This window comes from Ctenopharyngodon idella, chromosome 6, assembly GCF_019924925.1.
Source record: "Ctenopharyngodon idella isolate HZGC_01 chromosome 6, HZGC01, whole genome shotgun sequence".
Taxonomy (NCBI): Eukaryota; Metazoa; Chordata; class Actinopteri; order Cypriniformes; family Xenocyprididae; genus Ctenopharyngodon; species Ctenopharyngodon idella.
In genome coordinates this window covers 1,514,753-1,533,917 of record NC_067225.1, presented here as the reverse complement: position 1 = coordinate 1,533,917, position 19,165 = coordinate 1,514,753, and the positions used below count along the sequence as shown (strand labels likewise).

Genomic DNA, 19,165 nt, shown 5'->3' with positions numbered 1-19,165 from the left:
ATTTTACTCCTCCAAAAAAAAATTAAACAAGGTTCAGTGTCACATCTTGAAGCTCAATGCAATCATCATTAATTTATCAAAAGACATCAAATTAAAACAGCATATGTTCAATAAGTACTACAATCTAACAAATGATCCCCTTTGACTTTAAATTCAGATCACTGCCCTCTGCAGGTCAGGTTGAGTATCACAAAGCAGCAATAGTGTGCATACACAAGAGAAATAACCACAGAGGACTGAAGCTTCAACACATCAACATGGTTAACACTAGTGATGTGTGAGCCCAGATACTGCTGCTACTAGGTGACATTGAAAATGTGAAAGAAAAAAAAAGAAATTCACATTTACGTTTTGCTAATATATATATATATATATATATATATATATATATATATATATATATATATATATATATATATATATTATATATATATATATATATATATATATATATATATATATATTAGCAAAACGTAAATGTATATATATATATTAGCAAAACGTAAATGCTAATATATATATATATATATATATATATATATATATATATATATATATATATATTTTTTTTTTTTTTTTTAAACAAAGGCTACGTTCAAATCACTGTCATGATAATGTGTCAATGTAACATTTTAAAAATACATTATTTTCAAAAGTGTATATCTGGAGTGGAAAACAAAATTTTACCTCAGATCTTGTATGCATTTGTTTTCTTTGTGTCAGTATAATCGGTATTGTAAACAATACCGTGACATGCTGACTAACTTTTATTTGATGGATTTGATGTTATTTTTGGTCCTGCACTGCCTACTGATTTATTTGATTTTAATAAATATGTCAGTAACACTCAGGTTACAATAAGGTTCATTTGTTAACATTAGTTAATGTATTAACTAATATGAACTAACCATGAGCAATACATTTGTTACTGTATTTGTTAATCTTTGTTAAGGTTTGTTAATAAAAATACAGCTGTTCATAGTTTGTTCATATTACTTCACAGTGCATTAACTAATGTTAACAAATACAACTCTTGATTAACTAATGTTAACTAATGAACCTTATTGTAAAGTGTTACCAATATGTCTTTCAGCGGCATTCAGTATTGGATTTGACTGTTTGATTCATAGATTAAAGTAGGCCATTTTCAAATTTAACATTCAAATCAGCCAATTTCGTAACTTGGTTGTTGTAGAATGCAGTGTACCACTGCAATACTGTGATATGTGCTTAATTTTAGCATGGATTCCTGTGCGAGTGCTCCGAGACAGCGCAAAAAGCGGAAAAGCACGATAAGTATAGTTTGGGCTTCAGTATGTGCCTAAATTATGAAATACACATATGCCAAAATGCCCATATTGCCAAGTATTCGCGTAAACAGTCGCTTGTGTCATAAGCAAATGTAAACAGTTTTATCAATAGAAAAAAAATCAGGTTTATCAATATATTGGATGTGTACTTTCATACCTTTAACATGACTCAACATGTTTAATTTATACAATGAAGACTATGCAGTGTTTTATTTTTTTATTCAGTTACATTTCTGTATTCTTAATTCCACCTGATTTACCTGAAAAACTAAAATTTCACTTGTATCTTTGTTCTATTGTATTAATTTGTCCTGTTGCTTGCAACTTGCTTTTTTAAAATTTTATTACTGATTATATATTATTACTTGTGTTCAATAATTGTGGGTTTTTTACTTAGATTTAGTTAGCCTAATAACAGTTTTTTTCTGTGACATCTAATATTATCCTGAAATAAAATGACTCGTATAATGCAGCTCACCGTCACAGAACGTGTCACCGTTTGATGTAAAACTCCAGACAAGTCTTCTTGGGTGCCTCCGTCTTAACTGCCATACAGTCTGACATTAATGACAAACTGAGATCCTATAGTGTGACATGGCTTACAGCGAGGATCATGTTTGTACAGTCTGACAAGCAACAGTTGTAAAGGACTAATCGTACAGTGTGCATCCAGCTTTAGCTGCAATCAACAGTAAGAAAAATCTCTACAAGGCATTAAAGTAAAAGAGTACTGAGCTACTGCATCTTTAAAATCTTTGGCCAGTCACCATGACGTTGTTGGCATATTCTATCTGGCTGGTGCCACAATGATCCACTAATGCTTAGCACTTCCTTTGGCAGACAGGAGTAATAAAACAGTACAGTGTTCAAAAGAAAAGAGGCAATGGTTATGGAAACCATGTTCAAATTGATCAGACGATAATCATGTCCTCTGACTGGATCAGTGGTCTCTCAACTCGGCCAATCACATAACCAATCACAGTTTTTGTAAAATGTGTTGTAAAATGATGAAAAATGTGCTTCAAAAGAAATATAGCGTGGATGAACATCAGCCAAAGGTTCTAAGACCCGATTCAGGAGAGAAGAAAAATTCACTGAATAGAAAAAGCTTGTGTAACCCGCAACATCTCAGTCATCTCCGTCATGCGCAAATACAAATAAAATAATAATCTTTGTTTTCACCCCAAATGTACTTTTTAGTTTTGTTCCCTACAGTTTGTACACATAAAAAACAAGAAAAACTGAATATCTAACCTGTTTGTTTATCTAACCTGGGGGGTTGAATGTCTTAAGGCCGGGACACACCAAACCGACGTGAAAGAACTAGCAGCGGTGAAAGCTGACTGTGTTGTCGCCTCTCGTCAGCTGCTTCTCAGACAAAAAGCTGCGCTTGAACACACCAGATAAACTAAAGGAGTCGGTCAGCTAGCACATGTGTTTTGTGCCTGCGTATAAGTAAATATCTGTTTATATCAGCAAGTATCAATAGTCTATTTTTGTCATTCAAAAAGGAGAACCGAAACTAGGACTCCAGATATACAAACCATAAAAAAGCAGCATTTACATACCATTTTGAATATTAATCACGCTGATCACTTTCTTTATTCCAGTTGGCTCATGTTATTATGAAAATATCTGTGCATTCGAACGCTCAGGTAAGATGACGTAAAAATTATAACCTTTCTGTACTGTCTTGACTTCTTTGCTCGCTTTCATCACTTTCGCTTTTATTTTCTTGCACTGACTCATTTACTAAGCTGAACAGCCAAACAGAGTTCTCTCTATCACCGACGACTCAACGCTGATTCAACTTGCTGAATCGGCCCAAAAAACCAAGATCCGACTAGAGCCAATGGTCCCCGTAACACACCGAAAAAACTAGTCCGGCCTTTAACAGAGAAATCAAATCTTGAGTGTTTGACATAGCACCTGTGAATTTGTAGCTTCGATTGTTTGGCTTGTGATTGGCCATTCAGGGTGAGCAATAAAAAGAGTAAATTTTATTGAAAAGAATGAAGCGTGTCCACTGCCCAGCTATATAGGTTAACATGCAAGACAAAACTATTCAGTCTATTTCTCTCTGTCCATGTTCAAACTTTTTATTAAGCAAATATTATTACAACAAGAAAATAGATTACAATTTTTTTAAACACACTTTTTACATTTTAAGACCAAACCCAAACATAATACATAACCAAAAAATATAAACAAATAGAACAGAGGAAAAACGTTTTAAAACAATCATAAAATAAATACTAATAAATAAATAAATAAATACTAATAAAATAAATACTAATTATAGAAAATAAGTCATAATAATACAAATAGATAAAATACAATATATACTTAATACAAAATATATATACATTATCATATATTAAACAGGAGGTAGAATATTAAAGAGACTTGAAGTAATCTATAAAGGGATGCCATTTATTGAGAAAAAAAAAAAAAAAAAAAAAACGACTTTTCCCAGAACATCTTACTTTTTCCAGTTTAAAAAAAAAACATGGTATCCACTAGCCATTGGGAGGTTGTTGGAGGATTATTAGATTTCCAGTGGAACAGAATACAGCACCTAGCTAACAAAGAGGTAAAGGATAAAATGTCCAGTTGTTTTGAATTAAACTGAGACCAAATTTCTGGTATCCCAAAGATTGCTATAGCAGGGCAAACATCAATTCTAACTTTTAACACTTTAGACATAGTTGTAAAATAATTGACCCAAAAATTTTGCAACATAGGACAAGTAAAAAACATATGAGTCAAATTGCACAAAGAAGCATGACATCTGTCACATCGGTCTTCAATATTAGGAAATATTTCAGAAAACCTGGCCTTAGAAAAATTAATTCTGTATAGTACTTTAAATTGTATGAGGCCAAGACGTGCACAAATTGTACTAGAACGTATTCTGTCTGGTACACCCGCCCACCAGTCCTCTTCAAATTTTCACTCAATTCTGACTCCCAAGCTCTTTTAATTTTGCCAAATCAAACAGACATTTAAACCTAAAATACAACCATAAATTCTCCAAATTTGTGATTTGTGATGCGGATTGAATTGCAGAAATTCTTCCCATACTAGCCTTGGGGGCAGAGATGGGTAACTAGAAAACAAGGTAGCAGAGCAGTGTCTAATCTGCAAAAACCGATACAAGTGGGACTCTGACAATCCCAAATCAGAAGATAATTGTATATTGCTACAGAATGTGCCATCTCTGTACAGGTCTTGAAAACATCAAGCCTTTAGCATGCCACTGTTTAAATACAGGATCAGTAAGAGATGGGGAAAACATATGATTCTCCAATAATGGCATCAAAGTTGAAGCAGAAGTACATTTAAAATGTCGCCTAAACTGGCACCAAATCCAAAGTGTAGATACAACTACTGGGTTATGTGTAAAGGAAGCCGAAGAGACATTACAGGATGGGGTGAAGTGAGCAAAGCCAACAGAGAGGTAGATATGCATGAATTTGCTTCCAATCTGCACGATTGTGCTGTAGATGAACTAAGCCAAAATGTTATCTTATGAATATTTACTGACCAATAGTAAAACATGAAATTAGGTAAAGAGAGCCCACCATTCAGCTGGCATCCTTGATGCAACGATTTCAGAATTCTGGGCACTTTACCACCCCACAAAAAGTCAGTGACAATCTGGTCGATAGTTTTAAAAAAAAAAAACGCTTGAGGAGAAACAAAGGAATGCACTGTAAGGCGAAAAGAAACTTGGGTAAAACATTCATTTTCGCTGCATTAATCCGACCTATCAGTGATAGAGGCAGATTACTCCATCGCTGAAAATCAGACTTAGTCTGTTCAAACAAAGTAGAGAGATTAGCAGATAGAAGAGGAGAGAGAGAATGAGTAATTTAATGCCCAGGTATCTAAATCCTGTTTTGCTTAATTTAAATGGAACATCTGACTGCAGGATAGCCAATGCATTAATCGGAAAACACTTACATTTGTGGAGATTTATTTTGTATCCAGAAAAAGAGCCTAATTTTTGCAACATGGATAAAATTGGAAAATGTAAAATTGGGTTAGATGCATATAATAATAGATCATCAGCATAAAGTGATAGTTTAATTTCAATGCCTGACCTCACCACTCCCTGCAATAACGGGGAGGACCTCAAAGCGATCGACAATGGCTCATTGGCCAGGGCAAAAAGCAAAGGGGAGAGTGGGCACCCCTGTCGTGTTCCCTGTCCCAGCCTAAAATAGCTGGATCTATTATTATTGGTGTGCAAACTCGCCTGAGGAGAAGCATATAAAAGACGTACCCATTTAATAAAATTATCCCCAAACCCAAATTTTTGAAGCACAGTGAAAAGATACTCCCACTCCACACGATCAAACGCTTTCTCAGCAGAGTGAAATAACAACCTCAGGTGTCTGGGAGGAATGTTTAAGATTAATTATATTTAAAAGAGTACGAATATTAAAGAATAACTGTCTCCCCCTGATGAAACCTGTTTGCTCCTCAGATATCATCATTGGTAGTATGTTTTCAATGCGAGAAGCCAGCACTTTAGCCAAAATCTTTGCATCCCATTCTGTAAGGAAAGGAGCCTGTAAGAACCACATAGCTTAGGATCCTTATCTCTTTTAAGTAACAGAATTATGGATGCTTGTGTAAGTGTCTCTGGTAGGAAACCATGCTCTAAAGATTCCGTATACACTGACAAAAGTAATGGGGACAGTTTATTCTGAATTTTTTTTTTTAAAAAACCTCGACAGGAAAACCGTTGGGCCCAGGAGCTTTATTACCTTGCATCCTTTTAATTGGCAGATTAATTTCATTGGTTTCTATAGGGGCTGAGATCTCCAACAACAGCAGGATCAATTGTGGTAAAATTTAAGTTCTGTAAAAAGGAAGCCATATCATGGGCACTCAGATGGAGATTCAGAAGTGTATAAAGATGAATAAAAAGATTTGAAGGTGGCATTAATACCTTCAGGATCAGATATCAAATTACCAGATAGGTCTTGAATCTCTGGAATCAGTAGGCTAGCTGCTTGACGTCTTAACTGATGAGCTAAGAGGTGACTAGCTTATCACCATGCTCATAATAAGTGCTACGAGAATGCAAAAGAAGCTGCTCAGCATCATCGGTCAGAATGAGATCAAGTTCAGCTTGTAAATCGAGACGTTTTTTAAATTGATCTTGTGAAGGGGAGTTGGCAAGCTGCTGATCAATCTGAAAAATATTGGAAGTGAGTTCACGTATCCTTGTGTTGCGAACTCTATTTAAATGTGCGGAATAAGAAATAATCTGTCCCCGGAGGTAAGCTTTAAGTGTCTCCCAAAGCAATGAATAAGTAACCACCCCATCTTGATTTGTAGCCAAAAAAAAAAAAAAAATTGTCAATGGAGGTTGAAATAAAATCAATGAATTTTTCATCAGACAAAAGAAGAGTATTTAACCTCCATGATGATGAATATCTAGGCTGCACAGACAACTGTATCAACACTAAGAGGGGCATGATCAGAGATAATAGCATGGTAAGATACAGATGTTACTTTAGGTATTAGGGAGCTATCTATAAAAAAAATAATCTATACGGGAATATGACCTTATCTTGAGGATTATAAACAATATAAATAAAATAAAATTTTGAATTGAAATTAGAGTGAAAAATGTCCCCTAACCAAGTGCACTTAAGCTTTAGATGATCTTGGTTTCTCAAATGTGTCTCCTGTAAAAAAGCAATGTCAGTAATTAACCTTTTCAAATGTAAAAATATCTTTGACCTTTTTATGGGATTTCCCATGCTTTTAATATTCCAAGTTAAAAACCTTACTGTAGAACTGACTGGGTTTGTCAAATTACCATGAGAATTAGCCATTTATTCTGCTAAACTAAAACACTCCCCTTGAAGAAGAAGAAAAAAAAAAAAAAAAAAAAAAAACCTCCTGTAAAGCAAAAAACAAAGAACAAAACACAAAACAAAAGCAAAACACAACACACACAGATCAATCCGAAAATAACCCCACCCACCCAAGCACATCCAATATCTGCATCCCCAATTGATTCGACCTCATGTGCAGACTCCAACGGGAGCCAACCCATACATTTACTGCTCACGATTAGAGATTAACAAGAAGAGAATGGAGACCTGCAGTATATAACATTCAGTAGCAGGCTATCACAGTAGAACAGATAACCCGCTTTAACTCTGTTTCAATAACCAATAGAATTGCACTTATACAGTAATTAAATAAAACAGTTACCAAGCATGACTGGTAATTAGACAGTAACGATAATATTCCAATTATCGTTTGCACTTGAGACACTATGACAAGCTCCAAAAAAGAGGGAAAAAAACAAATAAACAGTCACATTCACAACAGCCCATAGTCCAGCGTCTCACGTATAATGCATTGTCCAGTGTCTCGTGCATAATGCCAAGGGTTAACTTACCCAACTCAGCTCTCACGTCTACGCGTAAACATTCACGAATCACTTGATACACTCTGATGAGACTGTAAATAATTAAAGTATGCTTTAGCCAAATCCAGTAAGTTGAACTGCCTTTCGACCCCGCGCAAAAAGTAACGCACAGCCTAGCTGGATGAAGAAAACCAAACTTCACTCCAGGAATTGAGCACAGTTGTTGACGAACATCATTGAAGGCAGACCGGGCACGAGCAGTCTTTGCTGTAAAATTCGGAAAGATTGATATAGTCATATCACCGACTTTGAGCTGTCTCTTCTCACGTGCCCGCTTTAAGACATCGACACAATCCGAGTGATAATGTAGTCTTGCCACAATAACTCACGGACGTTTCCCCGGTCTTGGCCTCGGCTGTAATGCGCGATGTGACCTGTCAATGATGACGTCCTTGTCAATGTTAAGTGCCTCCTTAAGTAGCTTGGAAATCGCCATGGTGGTAGAGGGTTTTTCTTCTGGAACTCCAATTATCCTTATGTTGTTACGACGAGATCTAGCTTCCAGATCTTCACACTTATCCTCTACTTTTACCACAGCGGTCGAAAGAGACTCTACCTTCTCCTGAAGTACGGTGATGTCATCCGAACAGGTGGAAAGCGAGTGTTCCATGTCCTTCACTGTACTTTTCAGTGTCGACATGTCCGTCTGCATCGAAACCATACTATTACAGAATTCCGCTTCAACCGCCTGAATCTCGAATCTCTTGATGATAGCCAAATCATCGCCCAACATGGACCGCAACTCGGAGCAAAATATTTCCGCAAGATCTTTGAACAACTTGGTATCTCGGTTAAGGTACTGTGTATCATTTGAAGTCGTCGCGAACTCAGTACACTCCTCCGGGCTGGCTGAATCCCGCTCTGCCGAGGACGTGCTTGTAGTAGCAGGCCGCTGTTGCGATGTCTGCACGTTACTTCCTTTACTGCTTTTAGTTTTCATTTTTGTTGCAAGAGATGAAAAACAATAAAACACCACTAACCAACACTAAACATAGACACTGGAGTATTATATTGAAATGTGCATAAGTATCGAAATATGGTCGAATTCTGCAGGAACCCCCACGGACACGTTTACCTTCATAGTTCGCCTAACCAGAAGTTCCCATTTCTCTCAGTCTAAACTAATATGTTTGTATTTTTCCACTGTAAATTTCACATTTCACTCTGAATGAAATGGATACGGTTAACTATGGAGAAACAAAATGCACTAAATAAGCCACTCTCATTACCCCTTTTCCATTAAAATGGTTCACATTCTGCTGCCAGACACCATTCTTGGCCAGTGCACAGCCAGGCAAATCCAGCTACAGGGGGAGTCGTGTGGCCTAATGGTTAGAGAATCAGACTGGTAACCCGAAGGTTGGGGTTTCAAGTCTCAGTACCAGCAGGAAATGACTGAGATGCCCTTTAACAAGGCACCTAACCCCCAATTGCTTCCCCGGCACCACAGCAAAAATGGCTGCCGACTGCTTGGGATGTGCGTGTCCACGGTTTGCAGTGTGTATGTGTTCACTGCTCACTACTCCTAAGATGTGTGCACTAACTGGATGGATTAAATAAGAGGACGAATTCCGAGTATACCATACTTGGCCTTCACATGTCACTTTCACAAACTTGACTGTTTTTGTTGTAACGTGTCATGTGACTGTCTAAAAACAAAGTGGCATGTTACACAGTTACGTAGACAGCACCGACACTTTTGCGTTATGTGGTCTTTGCTCAAAAGCTTTTTGGAGTGGGAGTGAAAACAAATTTTCTGCTGTGGAAACCTATGAAACAGTTTGAGAACGGACACCAACCAGGAACCCGCATCAGAACCACGTTAGTGAAAAAAGTGCTCATAACTGAAACTTACTCTGATCCAGCGGCCATATCGGTGTAAGGTGTCTCAGGTGTGGTGACTCCCAGTGTGATTACTATGCTCATGACGTCAAGCGCAGCAAAGCAGGGAAGGGGATGGGGGGGCAGGGAGGGGGTGAGGGGAGGGAGAGGAAAGGGGAGGGATGAGGAGAATCAAGGGCTCCTAATGACAGCAGTGAAGCACTCCTCAGATGGGGAGCTGCTATACCACGTCACGCACATCAGGAGACCTAAAAGACACAACCACAAAAACAGAGAGAGAGGATTAAGTACATGTCCTATGTATAAATGCAGCCTTAAAAATGTGCAAACTTTAGTCACTTTTCCATCTTTGGGTCGAACGGTTCCAGATATATTTCCACTTGAGCCTGGTACAGGACGGCACAATTACAAATTCTTAGCATGATTGGCTAACCGTGCTTGCAGAATGCGCATAGTGACGTCGCTACTCAGGATTTGTCACTTGTCTGTTTGCCTGGCTCACAATTTCTCTGTAGCTAGATAAGTGTGCTATTTAAGCAAAGTAAACAAATAATAATACAATTAAAAGAAATATCTGATCATCCTCTATAACACTATTTAAATCTGATATCGTCTGTAAACTATTCCGTTACCAAAGCAACAACAGACGCATTTGTATTACATTCCAAAGAGCAGCTGTTATCAGCCCCACAGTGGAAAATAAAACCATATCTGTACCAGCTTTGCCTGATCAGCATGGAATAGAACAGTTAAGCAAAGAGAATGGTTTGGCCTGACGATGGAAAAGCGGAAAAGCTCCCAAAAATTTACACAAAAATGCATCTAAACCATCAAACACACACAAAAATGTCAAAATGCACATCTTGGTGAGTATTCATCTAAACCCCAGTAATGTCTTAAGTGAACAAACAGTTTGCAGGTGGGTTGGGGAATCACATTTGTATAGTATATTGAATATGTGCATTAGGTCTTAAAGTGACAGCAGCCTAATAAATTCTAGAAAAATCAGAAAAAGAAATATACTTACTGCTCTTGACTGAATATCTTTTGTAGCTGTAATAAGGATCTGTCTATATTTAATTCATACAGTGAAAACAACAAAAGATTCGAAGCAGTGTTTTGAAATCGGCCATCACTAGATATCGTTGAAAAGTCGTTATTTTAATTTTTTGTACGCCAAAAAAAAAAACTTCTCCTCTCTTTATAATATCAAGATTGAACCACTGAACTCACGTGAACTGTTTTAAATATGTTTCGAGTACCTTTCTGGATCTTGAGAAGTTGGCATTGCTGTCTATAGAGGCCTCACTGAGCCATCGGATTTAATCAAAAATATCTTAATTTGTGTTCTGAAGATGAACGAAGGCCTTACGGGTGTAGAACGACATGAGGGTGAGTAATAAATGACATTTTCATTTTTGGGTGAACTAACCCTTTAAATAAAAGGCAAAAACTAAAGGTCCTAAAATATCTAGCTCTTTTTTCATTCATATGACTAAAAACAACAATAATCACACATTAGTATTTTGTATATTACAATATTAAGTGTACTATGTGTAAGTAAAAGTGGGCCAGCTAAGTGATAGAAATGGCAAATAACATGAAAAATTATGTTGCCCTCAACTTACTACAGACAAAACAAAAATGGTGAAACTGCAGACCAAACACCACAAATGACACTTTTAAAAGAACCAAACTCCTTTAAAGGCCCTGATATACTTCAAATGAAATCGAAGAACGAACTGATGTGATGTCATTTCGAACAAAATCAGGCCAAAACAAAGTTCGTTTTGGGAGTTCGAAACGGCTTGGCAAAGCGAACTCTCAGGAAAAATTTGTTCCAGCTGCAAAACGCCTACTATCATTGGTCCTTGACGATAATGTAATAGGAGGTGTGCGCTGAGGCTCAGCCTTCTTTCACATGAAACTCTTCTCTGACTCATTTCATCTGTTGAGTTCGTTGAGGTAAGATCTCCACAGGTGAAAACATGATACGCTTTATAGTACAAAATTAAGTTGTGCTTCTGATGAAATGAGGCACTAAAACTGTTTTTCATGTTTGATACTGTAAAGCTGCTTGCTTTTAAGCAGTCTATTGAATAAAGTGCTATATAAACGAATGTGATGTGACTGAAGTGCTAATTTGCAGAGTTCGTGCTAACATATCAACGTTATGATCAGACACTTTTCTTATGCTTTCTATAAAAAAATGCTTGCCATTTTCTCATTTTTGTTGTGTTTTTTTTTGTTACTGAGAAGAAAGTGCACAGCACATATTTACATATCCATCTATAAACAGCGCTTTCAGCAGTGTGGGTGGTGTCAGATGTTCGATTACAGTATATCGCTGCTCACGTATTTCGAACTTCGTTTTACCCCTAAACGAAGAACGAAAAAGAACTTCGTTTGAAGTATATCGGGGCCTTAAGTGAACCAAGAGGTGAACAAGTGAAAAAGGACCAAGTTCTGTTTACGTTCACACTGTCCCTGTCCCTGAAGGAGGACTCAGATCCTTTTTGAGTCCACTTAAGTAGGAATTTGGTCTCAGACCTCTTTGTGTTCATACTGTTGCTTTTTGGATCTAGTCCAGTTCAGTGTTTGATGTCTGACCCTATGGCCTTCAAAATTTAATCCCATTCACTTACATTGTATGTGCCTCACTAACCAAGATATTCGTTTGTAAAGATTTTGTAAAACAACATTGCTACAAATGCTGTTGAATGAGCTTAACTCTAAGTTGTTTATCTATGGCACAAAAATATAAATTGTTGCAATACTACACCCATATTCTTGCACTATATCACACATCCACTTTTGTAAATAACATTTATTTTGAATTGTTTTACTTTGGATCATGTTTTTCCATTGCAGGAGGCAATGATAACATAGAAAAAAAAAAACAACAGGACAAATATAATAAAAGAAAGATGCAAATAAAATAAACTGCTTTAAATTTTCCAGGTACAGTAGGTATACCTAAAAACAACATTCAAGTAAGAAATGGAATAATCAAAAGAAAAAATAAATCTGCATACACTTCACTGTATGAATAAAATGTATGCCGATTCTTATATTAGGCGGTCACTTTAAGAACTACAGTTATGCAGGGATCCAATATACTGAAATACATACATGATTTCTTCCTGATGTTTACGTTCACTTAAGACAAAACCAAATGTTTATGTGAACCTTGTGTGTTTTTAAAACTTTAAACGCAGTAAGACGCTACAGATAATTCAGTTTAGTACACGCGCTGTGACAGCTGGTTTTCTGTGCATGCGCTTTAGGTGCGTGTGCTCGTAAAACCGTATAAAAATGTTTAAACTGGCAAGGCGCACAGCCACTTCTCTCTTACACAGTTTCGAAAGCGGTTGAAATTACAGTAAACAAGTATACGTTGTGAACGAATAATTTGAGAGAATTACTGATAATTCTGAGAGAAGCAGCCGCCATGATGGACAGCCGATTACAAACCACATTGGAATTCGCGAATGGAAAAAATCAAGTGAGCCCAGACTAATTTGTGTTCAAAGGACATTTTTAGCAAACCATACCATTAGCCACATGTAAAAACACCCATAGATTCACATGACAGTGTTACCGCACATTGACAACGTTTCCAGATATACTGGCATAATACCCCTTCATTTTTTCACATTTAGTTATGTTGCAGCCTTTTGCTAAAATGCTTTAGTTTCCACATCAATGTACATGCCATCCTAGTGTTGTCAAAAGATCTATGTTAGCCCTTTGGTACCAAATCAATACTTAAATTTTAAAAACTTGTTAAGAGAGGTGACCAAGAACACAGTCACTCTGGTTGAGCTTCACTGATCATGTGTGAAAAACCGTGGGAGAAACCTGCAAAAGGACAACCATCACAAAAAGACACCACCTATGTGGGCTTTATGGCAGAGCGGCCAGACAATAATGGAAAAGAATGAATATGATGATTATTAAATATGAATTAAAAGGATCTGTTATGAGTAAAATGGAGTCCGTTAAGGCATTTTTAGATGAAGTTAAATCTAAGATTATATATAAGATTGCATTTAATGTATTCATCTCAGTCAGTTTTGTCACAGCATACTGGGAAAAACAAAATCTTTGTAGGGCAAATATTTTTTGATACAAATTCTACAGTGACTGTCAGAAAGTAGCAACACATTATCCTAAATAACAAGTACAGAACAGTCAATTGGCTCCAATAAAGTAAAACGACAGTGACAAACATGGATTTTCTGTAAAACAAAGGTCTCATGTTCCAGGGCTCGACAATAAGGACTTCCCGATGGCCCGGAGCCAGCATGAACGACGCTTGGGACAGTAGACGGAACCCTCACTTGCCTGATCAGGCCAGTGCTGCATCGTCACAAAAGTTTATCATTTGCACGTGTGTTTTTGATCTTCGCCAGTTTAGTTATTTCAAGTGCAAGACATGAAAGAGAACTCATTTCAGTACTCGCTGTTTGAGAAGTTTTGTGCGCGCAACACACATTCGAAGCGTGCGCCCAGAAGCCACAACTCTGACAGTGTGCGAATACTAAATTGTAGGGCTGGTCCGAATACCATTTTTTGAGCTTCGAAGCTTCGGTAGTAATCCACAACGAATATTCAAAGCTTCGGAAGGAGGGGGCTGAACATATTCTTCTCTAATAAAGGCAGTGTAACAAGTAGAAATACGGTGTGGCCTCTTTAAGAGCTGCACACTCCCAGTTGAACTGTCGATCTGCATTGTATGTGCGACTCGAGCACCACATGTATACAGGTTATTTCTGTTTTTTTTGTTGCTCATTTAAAGTTATTTTCTTTATTAAGTAATGCTGTGGACGGCATAACATTTGCAACGGACAGTTACATGAGTTTCATGGGGAATAAAGTGCCAGTTGTGAAACGTCAATCGCCTCCGTGAAGTCTGGTATCAATAACTCAAGCTAAGTGAGCTATCCCTATTTGCTCTGTACACAACAACTTACAGCAGGAATCTCTGTGTCTGTCTGTCTGTTTGCATTTTGATTATGTCGAGAACTGTTCATATAATCGACTTCATGTGGTGGGTGTGTTGCTGCGTAAGAGTACTGTATTTCACCAGATTTTACAGTGTAAACATATTCAAGCGTGAATGAGAACCGTTTCGCGTGTGGGGGATGTCACGTGTGTGGGAAGAAAAAAAAAAAAAAAAAACCCACACACACACACACACACAAAAAAAAAAAAACGAATATTCGAATCCCAAAATTGAAAATTGAATACCAACCCACTGAACGAATATTCGAATATTTGGGTCCAGCCCTACTAAATTGAGTTCTCTTTCAGGCGTTCTTGCACTTGAATGGACATATTCACACAAAATTATGTCAAAAATGCCCGTATTGGCGAGTATCACTGTAAGACATAGTCGGTAAAATTCAATATGGCGTCCACCCTGACTAGGTCTATAACTTGAGGTTCCATGGTCTCTAAATGATTTAGAGGAAGTGGTTTGAATATTTAAAATCATAAAAAACATTTACTGTCCAACGTTTAAAAAAAAAAAAAAAAGTATACATTTTAATTCTGTAACGAAAGATTTTGAAAGTCAACATTTTTAATTATTGATATTGTTCAGTAAAATATTGTAGTGATTGGTATTTGTAATTTGCTATTATATCAAAATATATATTTTTAGCAAGAGCTCTTTTCATCTTACCAAGTGTTGTAGACTCTTGGATTATTTTTTTTAATAGTGTTCTTCTAAAAAACATACACTGATTTGCCTCGCAATCTGCTCATCGATCTTCCACAAATAGAGAACAATATCTCATGAATTTTACTGGACTACACTTGGAATCTTTCAATTCTCTTCCCAAATTCTCTTTTTACTGAGCCTTTATTCAAATAAACTTATTTTCATTTTAATCTCCATTTGCATCCTTTATAATGGTAATGTTTCTAAAGATACAGATACACTTTGTCAAATTGGTTGAATTTTTCCCCCCACTCATACTGGTTTGTACAAAGTTGAAGTGATTGCCATAAACTTTAAGCTACTGTTGCTAAGATGTGGGACACGTTTGATACAGCCATGAAATAAATCTTAATTTGGTACCTGCATTCTGTCTGACACGCACCTCCCTGTGTGTGCGTGCTCCAAGGCGAAGCAGAACGCCCAAAGCAAAACATACTTTGAGCTTAACTCGGGTGTGTGCCTAAATTATCAAATTACACACAAAATGTGTGTATACCTCCCCCTTTCTGCATCTCTTTTGGAGTTTTTTTTGTTGGTCTAAACATGTTTTTATATGTCTTCTACAGTTTTGATGTTTAAAGAAGCATTTTTGATAAATGTGTCCATAAGAACTTTAAATCTGTAAAATCCATCTCTTGTAATATATAAAATGCTTTCACACTACAACTATACTACTTGACTGTAAAATACTATAAACTCATAAATCTACAAGTTTGAATTAAAACATAAAACAGTTTGCAAGAGCATGAATATAAACAACCAGGGCTCCACATGTGTGCAGTGGCACTGGTACAGTGTAGTTACTAAAAATATTATAGAATTTGTCTAATAGAAATGGATATTTGACAGTAAAGCACTTGGTTTGACTTGGGAAAAATCACCATTGTTCTTCTAATCTATAGCATCATATATTTGTAGACAACCATGGGTAAATGCATGGCTCCTCAGGGAGAGAAAAAAACAACAAAAAAAAAAAAAAAAACAACAACAACACACATTAGGGGTTATGACAAGAGAAATAAAATTTTCCTTACTTCTTTGACTTACAAGAGGTCTTAATACCATTAAAACAACCTGCAAGTTTCATAGCTTAAATTCTCCTCAGCACAAAAAAAGCATTTCTGTTACAAAGTTCCAAGAAATCTTGTATGTTGTATGATGTGTGACGTCACACGGGCAAATACATTTGCATATGTCTTGCTCTAGAAGCAGTCATCAATGAATACTTTCATCCACCATAAGCCCCGGCCACTAACATTCAGTAACTTAACGTTCTAATAACTTCCCAAAAAATGTTTTGATACTTTTTGTAATTTTGTGGGGGGGTTTTTCTACATTGTAACACTTGTGATGCTACAAAAAATTGCTTATAAATCACTCATTATGCTACATCACCAAATATTGGATTCAATCTTTTTGTCAACTTGTTTTCTTTCAATTGGGACATGTCTTATATTTTCTTTTTGGAATTGATTGATCAGGCCTTATTTATCTGAGGTTATATACCTCAGTTTTTGAGTGAAAAAAAGCGTTATTTGTGGATAATCTTACATATTTCAATTTTACATAAAATATGAACAAAAAATGTGCACTGTGTATCATACTAGTGTGCTTTAATGTTTGACTAGTTTAACCATTTTGTACAAAATGGCACAAAGTTTCACTTGTGGTGTTCACTGTCAAAAATGACCGGCCTACAAAAAATAGCTTGTATAAATCTCTTATGCTATTTTATCACCAAATATTGGATTCAATCTGTTTGTCATCTTTCTTTAAATTATTTTTAATTTTTGACCGGGAACACCACAAGTGAGACTTTGTTTGTGCCATTTTATAATAAATAAAATTAAAATAAAACCATTTCAAAACAAATTTCCTGGTTAAACATTAAAGCACACTATTGTAATAAACAGTTTTTTTTTTTTCATGTTTCACGTAAACTTGATAAAATTATCCACAGATAACAGGTACATAAGCTTAAATAAGGCCTACGATCGCTCAGTTCCAGTTCCTTTTGCAGGCTGGCCATTTTTGACTGGGAACAATACAAGTGTTAGGTTTTCAACACAGCACAAGGGTTAACAGCTGGCACCTGTCTGACATCTGTCACCATGTTTCTTCTATTTTTCAGTGTTAGTGCTGTTAAGAATGTCAGTTTAAATATCTAAAAAAAGTCAGTTTAAACTAGTTCAATTCACTTAGGCCCTTGTAACAGAATTCTGCATCAAATTCAAAAGCTTCTCACTGGATCTTGCAGTGCTGTTTAGGTTACGTCTACACTAAACTTGATAATACATATAAAATGCTCTCTATCCACACAACCGTTTAAACATTTTCCAAATGTTTCTCGTACACACTGAAATGTCGGAAAAAGCTAAAATCATCATCCTGCGCAAGCATAAAACGTATTAAAAGCTCACTGAGATCATACCGAGACCAGGCATAATAAAGTTCTCAAGTTATTCTTCAGGCACAATCATTATATTAGCAAAATATAAATTTTAGTCTCACTGGGAAAAAAAAAAAAAAGTTGTAAAACGCGACCATTTAGTCAGTCTGAAGATCTGAGCATGAGACTGTAAAAGCAAACTACTGAGTAGATGAATTTTCCTGTTAGGCACTCAATCACTGAAGTCTGTGAAGGTAAAAACTTGCAGTCAACTTTTACAATTCAGACTTTATAACTTCCAAGTTTATATCACAATTCTGAGAGAAAAAAAAAAGTCAGAACTGCAGGATACAAACTCGCAATTCTGGAGGAAAAAAGACAGAATAACATGTTTATATCTCACAATTCTGATTTTATATTCTGCAATTCTGACTTCTCAGAATTGTGAGATATAAACTCGAAATGACCTTTTATCATTCCGTGGCTTCCATTTACTGTTACTGCAGAGCTGACATTTTCTACCACCAGGTATCTCTGCCCACAAAAAAAAACGTCATCGCTATTTGCAAACATCTAAATGGTCCATTATTCAAAACAGAAATAATGCATAACATTTTAACACTTACAGTAAGGACACAAATGTAAAAATGTTAGCTACTAAGGAAAACCAGGCTCAAACTACCAGAAATTCTCACATCATTTTATTTTAAAGTGCCCCTATTATGCTTTTTCAATATTACCTTTTATGCAATGTGTAATGTAGCTGTTTGTGAATGTAAATGATCTGCAAATTTGTGAAGCCGAAAGTGCACGATAAATAAAGTTATTGTCTCTCAAAATAAAGAATCAACTTTGAACCGCTTAAACGAATCGTTAGGAATTAGAATCCCACTTCTGTGATGGCTACACACGTCGCTGGGTAACACATTTGCCTAGTGGTTAAAATTACCACAGCCGATACAACAGCAGAATAACATTTTCACGATTGCTTCTCAAATCTCCATGAGGTCTAAATGGGATTTACAAAACACTTATTAATTAAAGATGGGACCGTACTGACTTTATTTGGACAAACTCACAGCCTGTAAGTACAATTAATTATTGACGTATATATTTTCTACTTGGTGTTTAAAATACATAGTTTTGTGTTTTATATTGTGTATGTCTCCGGCTAACCCACGATATTCTTGTCTTACTGAAATACTTCTGCAAATCAGCTGTGGCTCACTATTACCTAAAACTGTGTCCATTATTGCAGATTGTCTGTCGTTCTTACAACTCTAAATAATGATAAAGGATGGAGCAAGATTTGCTTTATAAACTTTAATGTTACATCAGTCATTCACGTTAGTGCCCGGCTAATGTTAGCACCATTATTGATACAGGTAAATAATACAGTTCCCACATGTGCACTGCAATAAATCTGAAAAATACAC

General features: G+C 36.2%; 1 protein-coding gene across 5 annotated transcripts in view; it reads right to left on the bottom strand.

The window, feature by feature from the left end:
• The window catches only part of setd5 (SET domain containing 5), a 50,432-nt gene that overhangs the window by 26,669 nt on the left and 4,598 nt on the right, over positions 1 to 19,165 (bottom strand). For all 5 annotated transcript variants that reach the window (XM_051896002.1, XM_051896000.1, XM_051896003.1 and 2 more), the window contains one exon: positions 9,626 to 9,860. In XM_051896002.1, coding sequence (XP_051751962.1) covers positions 9,626 to 9,696 — 71 coding nt within the window. In that variant the 5' untranslated portion in view covers positions 9,697 to 9,860. The remainder of the gene's footprint in view (positions 1 to 9,625; positions 9,861 to 19,165) is intronic.